The sequence below is a fragment of the Callorhinus ursinus genome, unplaced genomic scaffold (assembly GCF_003265705.2).
Source record: "Callorhinus ursinus isolate GAN/ISIS: 27379988/994484 unplaced genomic scaffold, GSC_fseal_2.0 scaffold4, whole genome shotgun sequence".
NCBI lineage: Eukaryota > Metazoa > Chordata > Mammalia > Carnivora > Otariidae > Callorhinus > Callorhinus ursinus.
The window spans coordinates 76,615,381-76,639,738 of NW_027397066.1; the positions used below are offsets into that span (position 1 = coordinate 76,615,381).

Genomic DNA, 24,358 nt, shown 5'->3' on the forward strand with positions numbered 1-24,358 from the left:
TTAAATTTCAAGTCTTGCATAAAGCATAAGATAAGAAAATGAAATAAACCATAATAATTAGTTTGTCAAATCTCTTCTTAAAAGTAAATTAATAAAATACGTAAGTCTAAAGCATTTTTATTAATGTCACAGATGAGAAAAACAGAAAAAGCATAGTTGTATTGCTCTTTTCTTCAGGGCATTTATATAACTTTGTAATTTTTTTCAGCCCATGTATTTCTCTACATATTTTTCTAAAGTAAGATTCAAGAAAATATGGGGGATTTAGAAAACCTCTAACTAAGAGACCCACAGTTTGGAAGAAATTATAAAGCCTTTTCTCCAAAAGCCAAAAGATTTAGGTCATATACTTGCTTATTCTGTTTCCAGAAATAAGATTTAAGTCCTTCTAAAGAAATTATCTTCAATGTGAATGTTAATGAAAGTTCTGAAATGAGGGATTGTTACTTTAATTTTGCTTGAATCCTCATAATAAAATGTCAAACTCACATTTGGAAAACTTTAGGCTGACCAAATTTTTCTAAGTCACTCATCATCTCACCTACTCATTGTTACGAACTTTTTACAAATATTAATAGTTTTTTGGTGTTTATTGATTCTTCATGGACCATCTGATTATTAGCATAACTCTAGATTTATAGGCAAAAGTCATGACAGTGAAATATACATGGATGGATTTCAGAAAAATTTTAGAAATATGTTTATTGGTATAACTTCCATATTCATAAACAAGTTTTCTATTAAAAGAATACCCTGTAGGATATTAAAATAATTCTTGAGATTTTTAAGTTATAAAATCATTATGACTCAGAAGGTATGCAAAATATATTGCAAAAATATTTAAATACCTATCTTCACTGCATCCAAAGAAATTTAAAACATTAAGAATTTTACTAAAATATCAATTTTATTTTAGAAGAACAAAATAATTGTTTCTAGGAGTCAAGTATTACTCTCTGAGGAAAAGAAAGAATTTTTTCCTGGAGTCAATAGTCATTTTAGTGAAGTGGTTTTCTTCCTAATTAATGGGTTAGAAGGGATAAATATATTCTGGCTATGTGGAAACAACTTAAATTTATTTTCCATTGAAGAAGTAAATATTTTCAACCTTAATTATATTTCCCAGTGTATGGAGACATTAAAAATAACAAGTGCCATAAAGTGTGAGGATTCGGGGACAAAAAAAAAAAAAAAAACCTAATATGTATTAAATAATTTATTTGTATTAATTAACCCAGTTAGTATTTTTGAAAAATCACTGTGTCAGCTTAGAACTACTATAGATGATTATGTTTAAGTGGCCAAATAAAATAAATTTAGTCTGTTTACCAACATATAATTACCTTTATCAAGTAAAATATATGTAGAGTAGATTACACAGTGGAAATTTTAAGATAAATCACCAAAAAAAAAAAATGAGAGAATTGATATTTTTAGCAGATTTTCTAATTACAAAATTAAATTCCTCATCTGCATACACACATCGCACTTTACACAAACTCATATACCCTCTTTCACACACACATGCATGTGCACACGCGCATGCACACACACACACACACACACAGAGCTCAGTCATGCATTTCCATCCCCATATTTGATTCATAATTACCATACCCAAAATATCAAGGAGACAACCAATTCTAGCTGTCATTTCAATAGAATATCCCATAAGAAGGTCAGTATTTCTTGGACCTCCTTTTTACACTATGCACTGTTTCAGAAAAGCCTACATAATCAAGTTCTTCGTTCAGGTAGTTCTGAAAGTGTGACTTTTCTCATAGATATTTTACTGCCCCGGGGGAAAGAGGTATCCGTATAGTATCAGTTGGTATGCTCTGGGCCTGTGATATGTACAGGAGTCTGCATCTGAGTAACTCTCTCCACCTGTACATTGATGAGATACTTCTTTAAGGATAAATTCTTCTTTAGCTAGTCCTACCTCCAGGTGATGGTTCATTCATAATTTTATCCCTTTATTCCCATTCACTTCCCATACCCTTTCACCCCCATTAGAATGTAGGCGCAGAAGGATAGAGATGTCTATTTTTTGCTTTACTCACTATTGTATTCTTAGCATGTGCCTGTCATTAATACTCTTTTGAATGACTGAATAAATATCTGAATTTCTGCTATTTTCCTCTAAGTATGATTATTTTGGATAGAAATACCACTAAGTCCTAAATATTCCAAGTTTAATTTTATATGGTTTTTCACTATAGTCTGATATCTAATTAGCTCCAACTTATATGTACTAAATACTTTTATATCCTGATAGAGAATAAGTCTTATAAGGTTCTGCTAACATTTAACATTACTGTTCTTGACGATATTGTAACAGGAATGTGACTATATCAACCAGAGTTTGTAAAATACCATCATCATCTTTCTGAAGGCAAATATTAACCAAGCTCTTCAGTTCAGTATTTTGTAGACTTCATACATTTGATATAGCCAATCACTCTTTACGGTTTGCAATATGCTGCATGTCAAAACATGTTCTTGATCATTTTCCTTGAGATAACTGCACTTACAAAGTACTGTGTATCTAGTAAACTTTTAAAAGTGTTCATGGAATAGAATTAACCCTTACATGTGGCTATGCATTGTAAGATTCACTTTGGTGTTAAATTTAGCAAACTAATGAAGACTTGGACAAACAAAGAAACAAAAAATATTACCCAGCACTCATATTCAGAAAGCAGAATGTTCTACTTAAGTCTCTCCTTGGGGGACTATCTGAAAACTACACTGAAGGCAGAAATCTATACTTGGATCGCCTAAAATACAAATTTCTTATAGAACCTAATACAGCTGCCAATTTACTTTTGAGGGCAATCAGGATGTTCATTAGTAATTGAATTGAAGCAGAGAGGAACTTCATTTGTACCGAGTCAGTGACCTGGATCGTTTTCAGAATGAGTATTGAGCTGAAATGGACCATTTGTGCCTACTTCCTTTGGGATCCTGTACAAAAAGGTTATTGCTCTTACCTTCTACTAATAGTGATAGGGATTTTCAGGAGCAGAAAACAAGACTTTATGTTTACTATTTGTAACTTAGGGTGATATTTATATGTGATTTTTGATTACTCTTAGACCATGAGATAAACCTTATCATTTTGAACTTGAACCTATTGAACTGATTCCAACACCTTCAGTGGGTAAGTAATTGAAATATGATGATGGTACACTGGGGTGAACCAAAGTTTTCAGAAGTGGAGAAAGGAGATAAAAATTAAATAGATATATCTGGAGCATGGTCAATAGAAGTTGGTATAAAATTACAGAAACATTAGCAAATTTTAAAGTGGTGTTTCTATTGAGTACTGAAATAACACCACTCTAATAATTTTAATAGCAAAAACCTATATAGGGCATACTATACCAGGTACTATTCTAAGGCCTTTACATGTATTACCATGTTTATCTTCACAACTATCTTATTTGCAGAAGAAAAAAATGGAGATTACAAAGAGGTTAAATAATCTGCCCAAGATCCTAGGAGTAGCAAGTGATGGATCTGGGTTCAGACCTTGAAAGTCTGGCTCCAGCGTCTATGCTTTTAACCACTAGACTCTCTTACCAGTCTGGAGGGGTGGTGAGATGGGCCACCACGATTATAGTGCTTTCAGATTCAGAGTTACCTCCAGGGAAAGAATTAGTCGTAAGGGATGAAGATGCTCACCTGAATAGCAGCATCCTCACCATCAGGGCGCAAGAGCAATTTTAGTATTTCATCATGTCCCGTGTCCAGTGAGTTTAAATAGAAAAACTGAACAAAGCAACTGAAATAACTACTTTTACCCAAAATTTGTGCAAGAACTTGAAAGCACATGTTAAAGCTCTGTGACCAGTTAACAGAGACTAGCAAAATGGATCAAGTGTCCTCCACACTTCTCTGGCGACCCCAGGGCACTGGAGCATGCCCTGAAATGGGGGCCCTAGCAGGTGTAAGGGAGAGCCTGCCTCACATCAGTAGCAGCACTAGCAGCAGGAAGACATTCTCGCACAGCAAATTAGACATCAGCTCTGGCAGCAACAACAGGGTGAAGGAGGTACATTCTTCAGCCTTCCATGGTGCTGAAGGCCATTAGGATTGGGCAAAATGTGCCAAGAACTGGAGAACTGGAGAGAAAGGGCCACATGGCCTCTCAGAGTCCAAGAGGTCTTACAGAACTTTCACAGGTGATTCCCAAAATTAACTGAAAAGGAACCAAGAAGCTGGAGGATGAACGAGATGAATCCTGCTTGAATCCAAAATTGTCATCGCACCTTCCTCGCTGGGTATGAGGGAAATAAGGTGGGTGGGTATAAGCTGAAAATAACAGATTACATATTCATCCACAAGTCATTAATAATCTTTTTTGGTGTATTTGGGGGATAGGGTCATCCTATCGTATTTAATAAAAAAATAAATATTATACATACTGAAATTCAGTTTGTCAAGTAGAAAATTTTGATATGAAAAGAAAAAACTTTTATCGGTTAGATGTCATACCTTAAGAAGGGCTGATGAATGCAAGCTTGCATTCCATCTTTTTAGACTTTTTAGAGTTCGCGTTTTGCCATAACTTTCTCTGCCCCAGATGATTGGCAGACGAGAGTAAGATATCAGGGAGAGGAGATATAAAGTAGGCAGATTGCAGACCTAAACACAGCTGAGTCATCAGTGAGGATTTCCATTCCTTCCTCATTCTCTTTTAAATTTTAAATAAAGGATTCAGTACTGGGGATGTAAGTGCTAGTTCTCAAATTGAAAACCTTGTCAAGATATGAGAGTTGACCCTTTTGTGCTATATATTAAATTTAAGTTTTAATAGCCTCTTTTCATAATAGAATCTCTGATTTACTAAAAAAAAAGCTTTAATATATGATTCATTATTTCACAGTTACATTATCTGCATTGTTATGATAATAGTGTCAAAAATAAAGCACTAGCAGTGATTCTTTCTTTTTTCTGATCCATAGCTGGAGGTCTTTCTAACAAAAAAAAAAAAAAAAAGGTTCTGGAATAATTAGAGTTGAATTTTAGAACATTATCCATATGAATTATTTCTAACAAAGAGTATTCTCATGTGAGAAGCAGGGGAATCCTGTAATTCCAGCTGCATTTACTCAGTGTTTTAATGTCAGTTAGATTGCTATCCCAGTCAAAATAGCTTCTATATATGTAAAATTATGGTTATTTCTCAAATTATACTGTTTTTTTTTCCTTGAGTGAAACTACATTTAAATAGTGTTATTTTGACTTACTAGGAGACACGTGTAGTCACCTAAAGGAGTTTTATATTCCAAGACAGTGCTTGAAGGAAAAAGAACATTTTCTGTAATTTTGTAATAAGGAAAAAAAAGTAAAAGGGAGACTATTTAATTCAAGTGGATATTTGTGTATTAGAAATGACTGTGGATGAAATAACTTGTTTTATTATTTTGGTTGAAGCTCCTATCAAGAAATGTGAGAAACACTCTTCTTAAATGAGACATGCACCTGCCCCCCCAGTGTGTAAGCAACAGTTCTAAGAGATGTAAGGATCAAATTTTTAAATTAAGACTATGTCAAGAATTGTAAAGGGTCTGAAACTTTATATGACTTGCAGGTACCAACCTAGCCTGCCACAGTTTCACAAATGCTGGCAGAAGACACGAGACTTCTGGATCAGAAGTGAAGGATTTTATTAGTCATGGCAGAAGGAACAGCATGAGCTGCATGCTTTCAAGTTTTCCTTGCTCCCAAGTCCGATGGAAATAATGCAGAGGAAGGCCCAGATGGATCCTGCTCACAGTGGGATTAGGAAACCCTAGTCTTACAAAGGATCTGCTAGAAAACCTCCCCAAACTCTGTCCAAGAGGGAGGCATTAAGTCTATTAACCAGTCAGGAAAAAAATCTGCCTCTATCCCTAAGCCTGTTCGCTAGGCAAACATCCTGGACAAGAGTCCAGGGCAGAAGCTGTTACACAGTGTGTGGAAATCAATGGAGAATTACCCCTCAACAAAATACGACAATAGTGTAAAATATTGTAGCAGAACTTCAGTATTTACAATTCTGTATTTGAGAATTCATTTACCCACTGGCATTTATTTATGACCCTAAAATCCACGCTGGCGACACTTTCAGACGTTTGCAGACATGTGCGGAGCTGCCCTGACACTCGAGTTCCCAGCTAAGACCAAACAAGGGAACTCGCTGCCTTCCTGTTTTAGCTCGTGTTCTTTCTGTCGTCTTCTAAGTGTCATGTTGTTTGCATTTTTGTGTACTTTGGTGAAATTTGTTATTTAAAATGGCTCCGAATATTGCTGACATACTGTCTAGTATTCCTAAGTGCAGGAAGGCTGTGGTGCATCATAAGGAGAAAACGTGTGTGTGTGAAACAAGCTTCATTCAGGCTCAAGTTACAGCGCTATTGGCCATGAGTTAAAAGTTAGTGAATCAGTTAAGCCTTCTACTCAGGTCACAATCCTAGGGTCCTGGGATCGAGACCTGCTTGGGGCTCCCTGCTCAGAGCAGAGTCTGCCTCTCCCTCTCCATCTGCCTCTGCCCCAGCTCATGCTCTCTCTCTCTCTCCCTCTCTCTCAAATTTATTATAAATAAAATCTTAAAAAAAAAAGTTAGTGAGGGGCGCCTGGGTGGCTCAGTCGGTTAGGTGACTGCCTTCAGCTCGGGTCATGATCCCAGGGTCCTGGGATCGAGCCCCACATCGGGCTCCCTGCTCAGCGGGAAGCCAGCTTCTCCCTCTCCCACTCCCCCTGCTTGTGTTCCCTCTCTCGCTCTCTCTCTCTCTGTCAATTAAATAAATAAATAAAATCTTTAAAAAAAAAAGTGAATCAAAAATATATATTACGTACAATGTCATTAAACAGAACAGGCATAAAATAAGGTCACGTGTTTCATGTTTATGAAAACGTGATTACCAAAGGCTCACAGGAACCTAACCCCGTATTTCCCCTAGTAGCAATGAATCAGTATGCACTAATTCAGTGTATGCAGCAACTTTACAGAGCATCACTGCCATGAATAATGAGAATCAACTGGACAGTCAGCCAGGGATGACAGCAACGCTGCTTCTGCTCTTGTTCCCTCATGGCCTATCAGCAACAAAACAGCAAGAGTGAGCCTTATAAAACTGAAGTGTAATCATGGCTCAGCTCTGCTCAGAGTCCTCCAATGACTTTCCCCTCTGAGGATAAAAAAAAAAAAAACGTGCTCTTACTATAGCATCTGAGCTCCCCCTCTTGTCTCTGTGGCCTCCGGCCTCAGCTTCTTCCACTATCCTTCTCCCTCTTCTGCTTCCTTGCTGTTTATGGAACACTCCAGGCAGGTTCCTGCCTCAAGGCCCTGCCCTTATTTTTCTTCTGCTTACAGAGCTTTCTTTCTTTTTCCAGATACCTCAATGACTAATTTCCTCATCTCTTTCAGGTGTTTGCTAAACGCCCACTTCCTCACAGAGGCTATCACTGACCAACTATTTTTTTTTAAAGATTTATTTATTCAACAGAGAAAGACACACAGTGAGAGAGAGACCACAAGCAGGGGGAGTGGGAGAGGGAGAAGCAGGCTTCCCGCTGAGCAGGGAGCCCGATGCAAGATTCGATCCCAGGACCCTGAGATCATGACCTGAGCTGAAAACAGACACTCAACGACTGAGCCACCCAGGCGCCCTTGACCAACTATTAAAGTCCCAAACCTGTCCCTCCCAGCCCTCAGACTCCCCGTCACCCATCCCTGCTTTATTGTGCTCCATAGCACAGCCACCATCTGACATAGCTTAAATAGTATCTATATGTTTGTTTATTTGTATCCTTTCCACAATATGCAGGGATTATGGCCTGTTTTATTCATGGCTATATACTCAGAATCTAGAACAGTACCTGCCTCATAATAGATTTTTAATAAATATTGGTTGAATAAATGAAGTTTTCAAATCCCTTGGACTTTTCCATGACTTTTTTTTTTTTTTTTGCAGTACTGTAAACTCTACCTGAATCTTCTTTCAAAGAAAATTCCTGAGAACATTTTCTCAAAACAAATAAATAAGCACTGAGAGAGGCAGAGCTTGAAAATCTTGCTCAGGTTCAGCAAGGCTAAAAAGCTTACTAGGAAAAGGTAGCAGAGTATTTTCAAGCTGTCTTGAAAAGAGAAGAATGGCAAATCTTTTCATTTTTTCCATTGACAACAATGTTTTCGGTAGCATGAGAGTTGATATTAGCCTATCAAAATAACAATATTTTTTAAAACCCTGCTTACTTACAAATGTGCTGTGTCTCTATAATATCTTAAAAAGTGCTTTTTCTTTAGAAAACAAAACAATTAGAGTCTAGCTAAACTGCCCAAGAACATGAACAGTTTCATTTAACTAACTGAGAACACATAGTTTAATTCCTAAATAAAGAAGCAATCTCCATTAATAGAAGGCAGGTCCCCTATAAGCATGTTTCTCTCTGCACCTAAACAGATAGCAAGAGAACTCACTGTGCTTTAGCATGTTGCCACAGACAACCACAGATAAATGGAACAAATACCAAGCAAACTTTGAAACAGACAGTTTGGTTTGGTGTTAACTCTGATTCTGAGTTTCACCATCAGGTGGTTTTCTCATACTATTTTAATCCAAATTTCTCTGAGCCTCACCGATTGGCGAGTGCAAAAAGGGCCACATCATCTATCAAACATTAAGATTCAGTAGCTCATGCCCTATAGAACATAGGACCTCCAACCTCCCTCCTGTTTCACATCATTATTATATGTGGGTTATTTGGGGTGTGCATGAAGAATCCTGTCAAGGTTTTCTATCTGCTCATGTCCACCAAAACCATCTGATGGCAGCATTTTGGCTGCTTAAGATCCATCATAAAAACACACATCTACATTAAGGGTACAAACCATTGACAGCCAGAGCTGAGACAATTTTACCATAGTCCTCGCTAGGCTCAAACCATGCTACAGCCCAAGTAAGAATTCTGCTCTCCTGAGCTGGGTCACACGTGGACACTTCGTGAGAGCAGCACTTCTGTCCACTTCTGCTGTCATCCTCTCTGTGTAAAGGGTTTGAAGAGGAATACATTTTGGCAAATTTAGAAGCACACATATATACATACATGTATATAGCTATAATATGGCCATGGGGTAAGAGCCATAAGATACAAAGCACTACTGGAATATGGAGGACATAGATGACTTTATAAGGGAAGGTCTCATGATGGAAGGAGTGTTTATGTAGACCTCAGTCAATGGGTAGTCTACATGTATCATCTTATTATTTAATCCCTGGCTACAAAATCCCTTTCTTCAGTTTTCCTGATTCCTGTATTTCAAGATGGCAATCTAAAACTTTAATGTATTTCTGGACTCACTTGAAAAATGTTCTCATATAGAAAGTAGTTACATATGGTGTCTCACTGAGAAGATATTAGAGTCTATGCTTTGGTTTATGCTATTTGGAGTAGTCTTTTTCATACATCACCTAGTTTAAAAAAACATTTCTGCTCAAAAATATCCTGCATTTATGGAACCTGCATTCTAGTGCTATAGAGGACAATACTGCAAGATAAGTAGAAAAATGAGTGGGGTGAGTTGTGGGTCAGTGATTACTAATTTATTTACAGTGGTCAGGCATAGACTCTCTGAGTGACATATGAACAGAAAACTGAAGGCAGTGAAGGAGCAAGCCACTCAGATATTGGGGGAAGAGCATTCTAGATGGAAGGACTAGCTCTCCAATGTCCCTGAGTTGGGGAGTGATTGGTGTGCTCAAGATAAAGGAAGGAAGTAGAGCAAAATGAACAAGAGGGACAGTGGTAGGAGTTGAAGTCAAAGAGGTAGCCTGGGATCAGATCATACACAACTTTATGAGGCCTTTGTCAGGACTGTGCTTTTAATTTAAGTGAGATGGAAAGACATTAGAAGTTCTGAGCAGAAAAATGGTGCTATCTGAACACAGGCTTAAAAACCTCACAGTGAATGCTTTGCTGTGTGCAAACTGAGGTGGACAAAGTGGAAGCAGGGAGACCTACTAAGAGGCTCCTGCAACATATAATGGTGACTTGTCCATAATGGTAGTAGGGAAGGGTATGTGAAGTGGTCCAATTCGGAATAAATAAGAGAATTTCCTCTTAAATAATGGGATTTGAAAACAAGAGAAGAGTCAAGCATGACTCCAAGGCTGTTGGTATGAAAAACTAGAAAGGTAGAGTTGTCATTTAATGAGATGGGAGACCCACAGGAAGAACATGCTAGGGTGGGTGGGGATGTAAAAATTGGAAGATCAGTTCTGGAAAATGAAACCTTTCAGGTTTGGGAGTTTACCTGATTTGGGTTAGATTTGCCCTTGTTCTGCAGCTGGTTAGCTGTACGATCTTTGGCATTACCTCAACTCTTCTGAGGCTCGGTTTCCTTATCTGTGTCAGGAGGATAACAGAACCCAATGTGTAGAATAGAGTTGGGAGGATTCACAAAAGAAGCGTAAAGTACATAAAACAAAGTTGTTTTAGAAGCTAAAGTTGTAATAGAAGCTAAAATGAAACAAAACCAAATATATATAAGTGACTAATAAGTGGTATTTATCCTAATCTCCCTCATGAGATTAGGTGTGAGGTTTCATACAGCATTATGAGAATTATTTGCAGAAAACTTTCTAAGATTGTGTTTTAAAGAGATGGATTCTAACTCAACACTTAAGAAAGGGGATCCTCATCCCATATCATCCAGTTTCTATGTTCATCATAGCAATTTGTCCTTTACTTTTTAACTCCTTCTCTGGTTTTACTATTGTTAGTATTCTGTGCTCTTTCATAGATGTTTTACTGTTTTCTTATCACTTAAAGCCAGAAAGCGAAAACATCAACCAGTTTGGTGGAGACTTATATACAAACCAGTAAATACTCTCTTGGTTTTATTCTTTTGGAATTTATGTAATGCCTCAGATCATCAAACCATCAAAATACTATTCGGATTTATTTGCCTCATGTTGTTCTCCAAAATTACTAATTCATACTCTGCTTTCGAAACATCTCGTTTACTCCTAATAGATTATTATTACCAGTGCGATAGTGTCTAGTACAATTGGCTGGGATTAAAAACCAAACAGACATCTTTGTCCTCAGAACAGACTGACCTGACGTATTACCCTGGAGGGCAACGATAGGGTTTGATTCCAGCTCAATCACTCCACCGCCAACATCAGGGCCTGTCAGCTGCCTACCTTTCCTAGATACGAGTTTCTTCAAACTGCACTTCACTATGTCTTTTCTTCAGTCATCCTTCCTGCTTGTTAACGTGACATCCTTCAGCCCACCTGAAGGTGGAGCTTTTATACATACTCATCTCCCATTCTTGTCACAAAGCTAGCCCACAGACAGCAGTAAGGACTGTTTCACTTCCGGTGCCCTCTGTCTCCTCAAAACAGGTTATTTGTTGTTACACTTGGCACCTCAGTCAGGTGCCAGTGAAATACCTTTTAAAGCCTGTTTTGAGGGTGCTGGGTGATTCAGTTGGTTAAGCGACTGCCTTCGGCTCAGGTCATGATCCTGGAGTCCCAGGATCGAGTCCTGCATTGGGCTCCCTGCTCAGTGGGGAGTCTGCTTCTCCCTCTGACCCTACCCTTCTCGTGCACTCTCTCTCTCACTCTCTCTCAAATAAATAAATAACATCTTTAAAACAATTCTTAAAAAAATAATAAAGCCTGTTTTGATAACTAAGTATTTTGAGTTTCACACTTACTGAGTTGTTGTACCACATCTTTTTGTGTCTTCTTGGAGATTCCTCCTCTTAAATTTCCAGCTCCATTTTTCACCATAGCCACACTGATGCACCCACTGACTCCACTTTTGGAGGACATTTAGCATTCTTGAAGAAATCCCTGAATTGACATTCATCATATTTTTTGCTACTGCCTTCCTAAAATACCTCGATTCCTCACCCATATGAAATTTTACTCAGTTTCCAAGATTCAGTTCTAATATTGCTTCTTCCTTGAAGTCATTTCATTCTACACTGACTCATCCCTACTGCACTCATCAGAGGAGATCTTATAACAAGAGTACTTGTGTGCATGTCCTCAACTGACCATAAGCCCCTGCGGGGCAGGCATAATAACTGGCTTATATTTTCCTTCCCAAAATGCCTTGAATGTAATAAATTGTCTGCAAATGTCTGTTGAAATAATACAGTTCTTTTCTTAATATTGTCATTTTTTTATCTGCTATGTCTTCATTGTCAGCATTGTTCTAGCATAACTGACAGTCCAGGTCAGTTTTATGCTGCTAAATGCAGTTCTATTAATTCAACAAATTGGAGCATTTTTATATGACTTTTAATGAATTTGGACTTAGGAATGTATGAATTAATGTGTAATTCTTTTCATAGAGGAGCTTACAATATAGAAGGAAAACCTGGCAAGTAAGTAACATATGATGCGACATGCTGACAACTGATGAGTAAATAATTAAAATATTATGCATCATGTATATTGGGATGGTAGTGATAGTTTTCAGAGTGGTATTTGAGCAGCTAAAGAGTTTCAGAGGAAGATGGTGCTTGGGTGTTGTTATGTGGGGTTTGGCCAATTGAGCAGTACAATAAATATTTTAATCACCTGAAACAGTGCTTTGCGTGTGCAAGGCACCCAATCAATGCTGTTTATTGAATTAATTATATGGTGGCAGCTAGAATGGAAGTTTAAAGGACAGCACCCAGGTTTGGCTACTAGGAAGGCTCTATAAAATGCACTATGATGTTGATACAGTTTTCCTGCCTTACTGTACACTACAGCTTTCAGTCACTTGTATCCTCATCGGAGGACTCCCTGGGTCTACCATAAATAAGGTGATGAATGAGACCAAGTAATTTCCCAGATTATTAAGATGGCTTCCTAACAGCAGTTTCCAGAACCTTCCTTAAAAAACATAGCTACCTTTAAGAATGGACCTACAGCATTTATGTAAGAAGGAAACAAAATCATTATTAATTTTTTTGAAAATTAGAACACTTCTTCAAATGATTGTCAAATTTCAGGTTGGTATCAGATGTTATAATTTTAATTGCAATGAAATAAAAACTTTTCATTCATCAGTCAGTAACTTGTTAATTGAACAAACATCTATTGAAAGCCTATTATGTGATGGTTTCTTTCCTAGGATCCAGAGATACAAATAAGATGACCCTCACCTCCAATTGGTTTATTTCAGCTGCCTGGGAAATAAATAATTAGAACAATTCAACAAATCACATGAAAGGTTAAGTTAGAGGTGTACATTGGTTTTTAAAGAGAACAGAGAAGAGGCTCTAAATCAGACTGGGAAGCAAAGGGAGGTTCTTGAAAGAATAGCGTGTTGCAACTGATTTTGAAATGCAAAGACAGGCTAACATGGCGTAGCTATTAGATAGTAGAACCATTTGGCCAAATGCATGTAGATTTCCATTATAACAGATTTTCTTCTTCTTTCTTTCTTTCTTTTTTAAATTTATGCTCTTTATGGCCTTAGTGATAACCAGGAGGTACCAACTATGTAGAGGGCTTATCTCCACTGCCTTTGAAGAATCATAATTCTAACATGAAATACCTTTTATGGGCTTAAATAATCAAAAGAGAAATCTGCTGAGATGGGTTTCATAGAGTGCAGTGGCTTTAAGGGCCATGAGTCCTAGTTATCCTAGGATCTTGTCTTGTCACAGAGGCGCCATGAAAATAAATCAGTGTTATTTCTATTCCCCAAAACACGTAAACATGTGTGCTCTTACCAGGATTTGCATGAATATACCGATTAATGTTTTAGCCATAAAATTTACAGAGTAAATTCTCATATAAATATCATAAGAGCTTTTATTCTCTGATAAAGATGAGATCAAGCAACTGAATTTATTGAGCCACATAACCATTGTTTCTTTTGTTTAAACTCACCATGTGACCTGACACTTAACAGAATACAGAGTAGCACCAACACAGTACCTGGAGATGGATGCCAAGGATTTCTCACGGAGAAATTGAAAAACAGTGGTACACTGTAATGCTATTTCTTTTCAAGAGAATCAATGTAGCATGCCTTTCACCTTTATTATCTTTAAGATGTTTCCGTAAACTTGGCATGCTTATAAAATGAGCATTTTTCTCTTCATACTAATCATGGATACGATGATTGTTATGTAATAACTGTAGCCAAATAGCTTCTTATCATTTTAGTTTTCTGTCACTTCAGGTAATTTGAACAATTTTCCATATACCCAAAGCTTTCCCTTCAAATATTCTACCCTTCCCTGTCTTTACAAACAGACTATTTTAATCTGGGATGATCATTATGAAAATGTATTCTTTTAATGTGTCTTTATACTATGATGCCATTAGGCATTACTGAGATGTGCATATTTTCTTCCACATTTGATGACCTTTGAGTTCTTTTTCTGATTTTCATATTGCTTCTTTTTCTTTGCTATCAGACAGTTTGCTCTTGATTCTGTAATTGCTATTGTCGTCTCCCCCTCAGTGCTCCCTTTTATGAAAAAAATGCTATTTCAAGTGAAACTTATTTAGGCAAATATTAATTGAGGATATACTATGTATTATTAGTCACTCTCCTAAGTGCTAAGGATTAAATGGTAAACAAAACATGGTCTCAGTCCTTAAAGAACTATCAAGCAAAAAAGAAATAGAGATATTAAAAAAGTAATTACAATTCTTTGTGCTAATTGTGACGAATAGGATTTTATTCTATGGACAATGTGTCTCGCTTTTCCCTAGCTTTGCCATTGTGTTATGGCCCCAGGCAAGATTGAAGGGCTCAGCATCAGTGGACTAGGGCAGAATTCAGAACAGAGTTGTTTGTAATGCATCTCTCATGAAGAAAAATATATGCTATAAAATACAAACACATCTGTGTAAATTTGGCTAAAATAAGAAGAAATTACTCTTAGTAAGACCGAGGACACTATCCTAGTATATGAGCTTTGCATATTTACTTGTGACATCTGTTTTAAACATTTAGGGTCTTATTTTGCTATATCTGTTTCTATAGCGGATATAAAATGGTTTAAGCCTAATAAATTACATCCCAGAGAGTGAAGCGTTAATGCATTTACTACGAGAATTTATGTTGTATCATGTCATATTATGTTTTATTATAGTACATCATGTTTTATCGCTACTATGTTTGCATTATTATTTAGTATTTTCTAATGAAAAAAATTTCAAAAATAGTATTAGATAATACAGATAACCTCTGAATTAATGTGGGGTCATATTTCTAAATATGCTTTCTGTATGAGATAGTTTGTGCTTATGATGGAACTCTGCTTGTAAACCTTATAATCATGCATGGAAAATATGCCCCTGAGCATTAAAGTGTCAACCTACCAAAAATTTCTGGTGGCAAACACATTTATTGTCTTTTTGTATTTAATATTCTTAGCATAGCATATAATATACAATGCATAGCATAGTAAATATTGGTTACTTAGAATTATCATCATTATCATTAAAAATAATATGCCACCAGACTTAGTTTGGTACTCTACTAAAATTCCTACACATTTGGAAAAAAAATTTTAATGATACACATGAATTAATTACACCAATGTCAGTAAAGTAAGAAAATAAACTGTAATATAGTCAGTCTTTCAGCCGGCTGAATTTCAATTTAACCTCAAGGTTAGACTTCTGTCTACTTTGCCCATTTCCTTACATAATATTCACATAACAATACTCTCACCAAGTACATCTTCTACTTCATGTGATGATTTTCAAGGGAATGGATGGAGAAGGTACACATCCATTTCTCTCAGTAGTGTGTATAGTTTGAAGTGACTCCTTCTCAAAATTTTTATATTTGCACTCCACATTTCTTCCACTGGGCTCCCACTCTTCCTGAACCACCTCTTTTACACATTGCACATAATAAAATCATACTATAAAATTTGAAGATGATTTGGGACTGGAACTTTTTTCAAAGCACCAGTTACTAATTGGCTATTGTGACTATTTTCAAATACCATTGATATACCTTGAAACATCTACTTTCTAGAAGTATAACTTTTTCATGAACTGCTCAGGATAAATTAGTAGCAAAACATAAACTTAGTGATTAGAGTCATATAGAGTTTTTGCGTATAAACCAGTAAAGTTTGCCAAAAATAATGATTTTTCACATTTGCAACAATTTTTTAAGTCATTCTTCCTTGAGCCAGTTACAGTTCTAGAACAATTATTTTTTGGAGCCAGTGATGCTCTGGTTCAGTACTTATCAGCATTGATATGTGATTATGTCAGGAGACCATTTCTGTGAACCCTGAAACTTAAGGTGATATTAAGCCAAATTTAAGGAAACTAAAATCCTATAATGAATTCATGTCTTTCAGCTTAAAACTGTTTCCTGTACAATAACAGAGACCCAAGGGGGAACAGCAAGAGTTATATGGCCTCTAACATATTGATAAAGAGAATAGCAACTATCTGTAGTGGCCAACCCATCACCAAACCTTCCTTGCCCCTCACAAAAAATCCTGGCCCCCTAAAACCTAGCTTGATGGTTTATCAAAACAAAACTTTGAATGTCCAGAAATTGAATTACTTGCTTGTGTAATAAGTGGGCTACACAGATACTTTCACATAATATCCAGAAGAGTTCTAGGATATATCAATGTCTGCCCCACTGCCACACAGTGGAGGCAAGGAAAGGTGGGGTGTATTAGTCAGGATCATCGAGAGAAACAGAACTAATTGTGTGTGTGTTTGTGTGTGTGTGGAGAGAGAGAGAGAGAAAGAAGGAGAGAGAAAGAGAGGAATGAGGAATTAGCTCACACAATTATGGAGGCTGAGAAGTCCCAATATCTGCCATGTCAAGCTGGAGACCCAGGAAAGCCAGTGGTATAACTCAGTCCAAATCCAAAGGCCTGAGAACCAGGGGAGACGATGGTATGAATCTCAGTCCAAGGGCAGGCAAAGATGAGATGAGATGCCCCAGCTCAAGCAATGAGGCAGAAAACAAGGCAAATTCTTTTCCTTTGCTTTTTTGTTCTATTCAAACCTCCAATGCCTTGGATGATGCCTACCCACATTGGGGAGAGGAATCTACTAGAGGAGGGGTTCAAATGCTAATATCATCCAGAAACACACTCACAGAGATACTCAGAAGTAATGTTCAATCTGACTCTGTGACCAGTCAAGATAACAGGTAAAATTAACCATTACGTATGGCTAGACCAAGTTCTAGGCAATTCATCCCCATGTTTCTACTGAAAACAAGGCTATTTGGGGCGCCTGGGTAGCTCAGAGGTTAAGCATCTGCCTTCGGCTCAGGTCATGATTCCAGAGTCCTGGGATTGAGGCCCACATCAGGCTCCTGGCTCAGCAGGGAGCCTGCTTCTCCCTCTCCCTCTGTCTCTGCCCCTGCTCATGCTCTCTCTCCCTCTCTCTGTATCTCTGTGTCTCAAATGAATAAAATCTTTTAAAAAAATAAAATTAAATTAAAAGTCTATTTGTATTTATTTTAGATGTACTCATTTTCCAAATAGGTTTCATTTTAAATGAAGCTAATATCATTTGAAAATGAGTCCATCCAATGCCACCATGTTTTAGAACAAAAAATAAGAAAAAATTAGCAATGAATCAGAATCTTTCAGGCAGATCAAACTTTGCCGAAGGCAGCCTCATGTGTATTTATTTTATAATCAAACATTCTGTGAGAGTATATACGAATTTATGAGCACGAAGACCCGAGAGGAGCCAATAAGATAGCAATGGAAGGCAGTTATTTTGGTTTTGTTTCTGGTGTTTCTATAGAAACTTGTGGGGAGGGAATCAAAGTATCTAAGGAAAATACACCCCAAATTTGAAACTATACTTCAGAGTAATTTAACAGGGAAGATGCTGAGACTTTGGCAAGAGGACATTATAGAACTGGGTTCAGAGTGCCCCGCTGTGTTTTGCTGAGGCAAGGCAGAAACCACTGTGAGTACAGTGAGGTTCTAAAACCCCGTATATTGGGGTGCCTGGGGGTTCAGTCGATTAAGTGTCTACCTTCAACTCGGGTCATGATCCCAGGACCCTGGGATTGAGCCCAGCATCGGGCTTTCTGCTTGGAAGGGAGCCTGCTTCTCCCTCTTCCCCTGCTTGTGCTCTCTCTCTCTCTCACTATCTCTGTTGCTATCTCTCTTTCAAATAAATAAATACAATCTTTTAAAAATTTTAAATTAATTAATTAATTAAATAAAACCCTGTATATTGAAGAGAATGGTTTAGGTCCAGACTTTAGACTTAGACAATTTGGTATACATGGAAGGCTTTTTCCTTAATCCTGCAGCCTAAGAAAGTTAAATGTGTTATCCAAAAGATACTTCCCCCCATGTGAAACTTTCAGTAGTCTTAGGACATGAGCTCTACGTTGACTGTATGGTATTGAACCCACTGCAACCTTGGCCAGCATCTTCCTGGGACAGTACAGTGGAAAGAATCGTACACTGATTTGCTTGAATAAACTATTAGAGACCATTAGCAGAGTCTTGATGATTAAAATCAACCTACATTAATTTTCTAAACTTTATTCAGTTATAAAGATAAGTGATGTTATGACTCATAAACACCATTTAAAAAAAAAAAAAAAAGAATCCTACACAAAAAATACCTGGGTGTGAGTTCAACCACTGCTTTTGACCAGTTGTGGGGCCTTGATACATCATTTAATCTCTCTGAGACTCAGTTTCCCCATCTGTAAAATTATAGTAATAATTTCTTTCTATCTCACGGGGCTATTTGTCAAAGTTCAATGAGATTAGGAACACGAAAGCTAGCTGAATACAAAACACTATGTACATTAGCCCTTATTAAGATTATCATAGCAGTACCATCCTTAAATGTAAGCAGGAAAGACCCTGCCCTGAGCTCTGCTCTTTCAAGTACCCCTCCTGAACTTCTTTGTGCTGCTTCCTTTCCCACCCATTGGGGAGTTTGCAGAGTCAAACAGTCATGTCCACCATGAACCAGTGCACCATATTCCAAGGTCCCATCTTCTGGGCCTGGAGGCCACTTCTCCCCAGTTCATTCTCCATACTACTGGTGCAACTCCCCTGGTCTCAAGGGGAGCTAAGGAAAAGCTGTCTGTCGGGGTATGGATGGAGTGTGGATGCGCACCTGGCATTTCACATGTATATTGGCCAGGCCCTCAAGGTGCAGGAAAGAGCTAGAATTGGAAAGGGAAGAGATTGAAGAACGTATCTTATTTTATAATTTGATAGCTTGACTTATACCTTCAAATATTTAGAAACGCATTTCTACTTTTGCCTCGGGCTACACAAATATTAACTGTTTCATGGTTGCTGTCATAAATCGTTCTGTGGATTTACAACTTATTCCCACAAACATTTTTTCTAATTTTAGGACTAACTATTGTTGTTCAATATTTTACCCTGGAGAAGAAAATACCCTACTGTGTGCTGAAATCTTTTTTGAGTTCCTTACTCTGGGCAAAATCCCAGCCATTTCTCCATTTTTATGCCCCCCCACACACACACTCCGCTTTACTCCTGTGTTCACAGCAGCTACCTCACCAATTCCGAGGTATTCTCTGTTTCATCCCAGGACAGTGTTGCCTGATGGGCACAATCCCCCTTCTCACATCAGCTTGAAAAATAAAAAATTATAATCTCTTTTTTTCTTTGGTAGCCAAAAATAAACCCTTTATAAAATGTTACATGTTGAATGTAAAAGGATGATAAGGAGATTACATAGTTTAAGCTTCATAGTGGAAATTGTCTCTGTATGGAATCTCTGTAACAATTTTGTATAATATCCATAAATAGCATAGGATACTATTTATCAGCAGAAGAACTACTCAAAATTACTTTCAGCTTTTTTTTAAGATTTCATTTATTTATTTGAGAGAGAAAGCAAGCATGAGTGAGAGGCAGAGGGAGAGGGACAAGCAGGCTCCCTGCTGAGCAAGGAGCCAGATGTGGGACTCAATCCCAGGACCCTGAGATCATGACCTGAGACACTTAACCGACTGAGCCACCCAGGCACCCCTACTTTCAGCTTTGATGACAAATGTGAAGAGACTGAAGTGCACTACACACGGGCATTTGTACCATTGGTGGCTGGCCAGCAGCAACAACACCCACCTACCTGTATTCAGCATCCAGATTACTAACATGAGATAGTAAACAACAGGATGTCCGTTAGGCAGCTTCTTTCATTAAAGTTGAGACTATCATTTTTATTCTTCAGTACTTCCCTACATCAGGAAGTCCTTTATATACTACAAGCACGCAAGGAAAGTGGAGAATCTACTCTAAATATTTTATGTAAGGCAAAAAACATTTTTGTTATCTATTATTTAAGTTGACTTAAAGGAGTATGTCAAAACCTTAAATACTGTCCCATCTCAATGCAAAAACATCGCCATCACTGCCATATCCTGCTTTCGCACAGAGACCTTTCGTTCCAAGATTTTGCTCTCACATCCCTTTTCTCATTTTTCTTTGCATCGTGATAACCCTATGTTGAGGAACTCTTAACACAAATATCTCACAGTCACCTCGCTGTTTTCACTAACCATCTTCGATTTTCTTTTTATCCATTTTTTCATGACAATTGAGCCATTCCAAATCATTCTTTTTTTTTTTAAAGATTTACATATTTTTATTTTGGAGAGGGAGAGCACGTGCGCTCACATGCGTAAGCACAAGCGGGTCGGGGAGCAGAGGGATGGGAACAGAATCCCAGGCAGACGCCCGCTCAGCGCGGAGCCCGGCGCCGGGCTCCATCTCACGACCCTGAGATCATGACCTGAGCTGAAACCAAGAGTGGGTTGCTTAACCAACTGAGCCACCCAGGTGCCGCACCCCAAATAATTCTGATGAATATAAACAGATCTTTTCATGTCCAAACCCCGAAGCTGTCCTTTGAGTAAGGCCAAGCCATACATGAAACAAGCCACAGATATTCGTTTCAAAATAGCCTTGGATAAGCAACAATCCCCGGGGAGTTGCAAATTCAAATGCCTTCAAAGAGTAGCAGTTAAAATGTATGAAGTACGCCATAAAATCCTAGGCTCGTCCTAGGCTCTTTTTATGTGATCAGCTCCACATTTGCCTAGTTATACTGCTTTTTTTAAAATTCTGTGAGTAACACACACCAACTAGTAACCCCATGTCTCCAGCTGTCCTTGTTCCTGCTTTTCTTCTATACCTTCTTCTTCAACCCTGCATTTTTTTTCAAACTCACGGCTTTTGACTTTATCTTCCATGTGGATGCCAGAATGCCTCCTTTGACTCATGGAATTTTTTGGCTTCCATAGTTTTGACACTTTGGCTCTATCTTTCCAAAGGAGTTTGCAAGTGCCCTCTAGCTATGCTCCTGACTTTGCTCCTAGGTGTTACCTTCTGAAGTATAGAGTCAAAATTAATTCTATCTGTCTTAGCTATAGGCTCCCATGGTGGGTCTGCCCTTTGCCCTGATCCCTGTCCACCACCCACACTTGCGAGAGAGAGATCAATCTTCACAACCCTAATTAAAATCTATCATTAATTTAAGTGTTCAAGTTTATTTTCAATTACTCATATTTAAATGTCAGGCTATGTTTGAGTTATGTATTTTAGTGGACAGCAGTGAGGTTCAATGATCTACAGTCTCCAAGATTGATCCTTTTTCTTTAAAGGAGAAAAAAAATTCCTGAGTACAAAATTTGCTCTATTTCAGACTTCAAACCTTTCTGTAATCAGTGATCAGTATGAATGTATAAGAACCCATTAACATTTCATTCCCTGTTTTGAGTTGAACTTAAACTTTCCCATCATGGATTATAAACAGAGTGATCACATTTGACCTTTCAGGGTACAAAAGTGAGTTTTTTTCAAATTCCTCTACATATTATAAGGCACAATAGGTCACCTTACTGTTATCTTTTCTTCTATAAGAAATTTAGTTCACTTCAAGAAAAAAGTCCAAATGATGTCTTGATAATCTTTAAAGAAAGATTATGATCCCAATAGGGATCTAAAAACTGAATTTGCAATTTTTAAAAAATATTCAGCTATATGCTGTATCTCCTACATAAATAGAGCTTTTTTATGCTGAAAATTTCTCAAGCAACATTGAGGATAGATGGTTGGATGGAGGGATGGATGCATAGACTTATCTCAGTTTATCGGTATGTTTATTATTTCACACGGGACTTACTATTACCCTCTTATGACTGATAACAAGGGGTCTTATGTACGTAAAATATAAGTAATAAAATCAAAGTGAATTTTTAAAGATTTTATTTATTTATTTGAGAGAAAGAGCACAAGCAGGGGTAGAGGCAGAGGGAGAGAGAAAGGGAGAAGCAGACTCCCTGCTGAGTAAGGAGCCCAATGCGGGACTCGATCCCAGGACTCTGGGATCATGACCTGAATTGAAGGCAGATGCTTAACCGACTGAGCCACCAGGAGCCCTGTCAAAGAGATTTTTGACTAATTTTTCAACTTTTTTAAACATCTCAAATAACATGGACCTATCACATTGTGTGTGTGTGTATGTGTGTGTGTGCACACTCGCGTGAGTGTTTTCCTCCTACATACCAAGGGCAATAAATTGCTTAGAGAAGGAAATGAAGTCTAGAGTAACTTGGAAAGGACTTTGACTTAAATAACTAAAATTATATCACATTATCTACTAGTCTTTTAATGGACAGTGTGCCACCTGACAATCTCTTAAGGCATAATAATAATTTGTGCCTAGCAGTTATTAAGAGTATCTTACACCATAATAGTACCTTTTCCATAAGAATTTTAATAAGAAAAGGTATCTGGCTTTTGAAGTTATACTGATAGGTGAGATTTATTGAGCACTTACTGTGTATTAAATACTCTTCTAAGTGCTTCTTATGTAGGAATTTAATTTGCACAGCCACCCTCTGAAATAAGTACTATTACCACCCTCTCATCTCGTGGATAAGGATAGCAATAGTACTCACCTCAGAGGGTGGCTCAGTGGATCCATAGCTCAAACATCTAACCACTCTGCTCTACCATTTCTCAGGAGTCATGAAAGATTTCACTTTGACTTGACTTGACTTTTCACTGTCGGGGTGGGGGGGCAATTGGGGGCTGAAGGGGGGACACGTCTCCAACTTCATTTTAAGCATTACTCACTCAGCTTCTAAGTATTATACACTTGCTCGAGTATTACATATTATTTTTTCAAGGCTAAATTGCAAAGTAAAAACAGTATTGTACAAGCAATAATAATGGCTCATACTTTCCACCCCAAAGCTTTTCCTAACCAGAGGTTGGAATATTTTGCATGCATCGCTGAAAAATAGCTCCCTTCAACTGAATAATGCTAATGTTTATTAGCACTTAATAGCCTAAGACAGGACAGTATTTTGAAATTCAAGAGTAATTTGAAGTAAGCAGAATGTGAATACACCACAGAAGAGTTACCGTATTTCAAAATAAATTGTTCAGCACCTTGCACACCACAGTTCATCAGTATTGATTGCTACTAATGCTAGAGCAATTCAACAGACCAATGGAACTTTTATTCTTATGCATGAAAATGGTTCTTGAAAACCTGTGACTTTGGACAAATCAATTAACTCTCTATGTTCACCAATCACCTAATGCCGAGAAAGGTATTGAGTAAATTCCGGTTTGTAAAGGTATAAAATTCTTAAGTGTGTGCTAAAATGGAAATGTGAAAGCTTATTAACTTCAAGAACCAAATGACAACAACAAAAAAATCCTAACCTTAATAGAACTTAACATTTCAGCGAGGGGAGGAAAGAAAGAAATTTTGAACGGCACAAATAAGTAAATTATATAAAACATGAGAAGGTAAAATACTGTTAAAAGGAGAAGTAAAAAGTAGGGCATTAGGGAGTAGGGGAGGTAGTTTGCAATTTTAAAAAGGGTAGTCAGGGAAGGTCTCCTTGATATGATGGCCTGTGAATGAAGACTTGAAGGAAATGTGGGGGAGAGACTTGCAAATATCTGGGGGATATCTGGGGAAGCCCCAGACGACTCACCCAGTGAGGTGGGAGTATACCAGTGTGCCAGAGAAATGGCAAAGGAGCCAGCACACCTGGAATGTAGAAGGCAAGGAAGGAGAAAAAGAGAGAATAAGGTCAGAGAGGCAATCAGGGACCAGAGAATTTGGAGCCTTGTAGACCACTGGAAGAACATTGACTTTTATGCTGAGTGAAATGGAAAGCCATTGCAGGGTTTTTCTCCCCTGTCTATAAAGCCACAGTAGATCCCTAAGCTGGATGGGATAGTACTTCACCCTGTGGTAGAATAGCAATAAGTGTTGTGTTGAGTTTCCTTTTCCCAGATACATATTTCCAGCCTTATCTCTGTGCTACCAGATCCAGTGACAATGTACTGTTATCTTTTCCT

At 37.7% G+C, this 24,358-nt stretch overlaps 1 protein-coding gene across 5 annotated transcripts in view; it reads left to right on the forward strand.

Annotated features, from left to right (window-relative positions):
* The window catches only part of GRID2 (glutamate ionotropic receptor delta type subunit 2), a 1,442,323-nt gene that overhangs the window by 1,317,300 nt on the left and 100,665 nt on the right, over nucleotides 1-24,358 (forward strand). The window contains exon 15 of one of the 5 annotated variants that reach the window (XM_073891968.1): nucleotides 13,918-14,357. The exons of 3 other annotated variants lie outside the window; for them this stretch is intronic. In XM_073891968.1, the coding sequence (XP_073748069.1) occupies nucleotides 13,918-14,002 (85 nt within the window). In that variant the 3' untranslated portion in view covers nucleotides 14,003-14,357. Of the gene's footprint in view, nucleotides 1-5,599; nucleotides 5,811-13,917; nucleotides 14,358-24,358 lie in introns of those variants that run through there. One more of the 5 variants, XM_073891969.1, reaches the window with a different exon arrangement.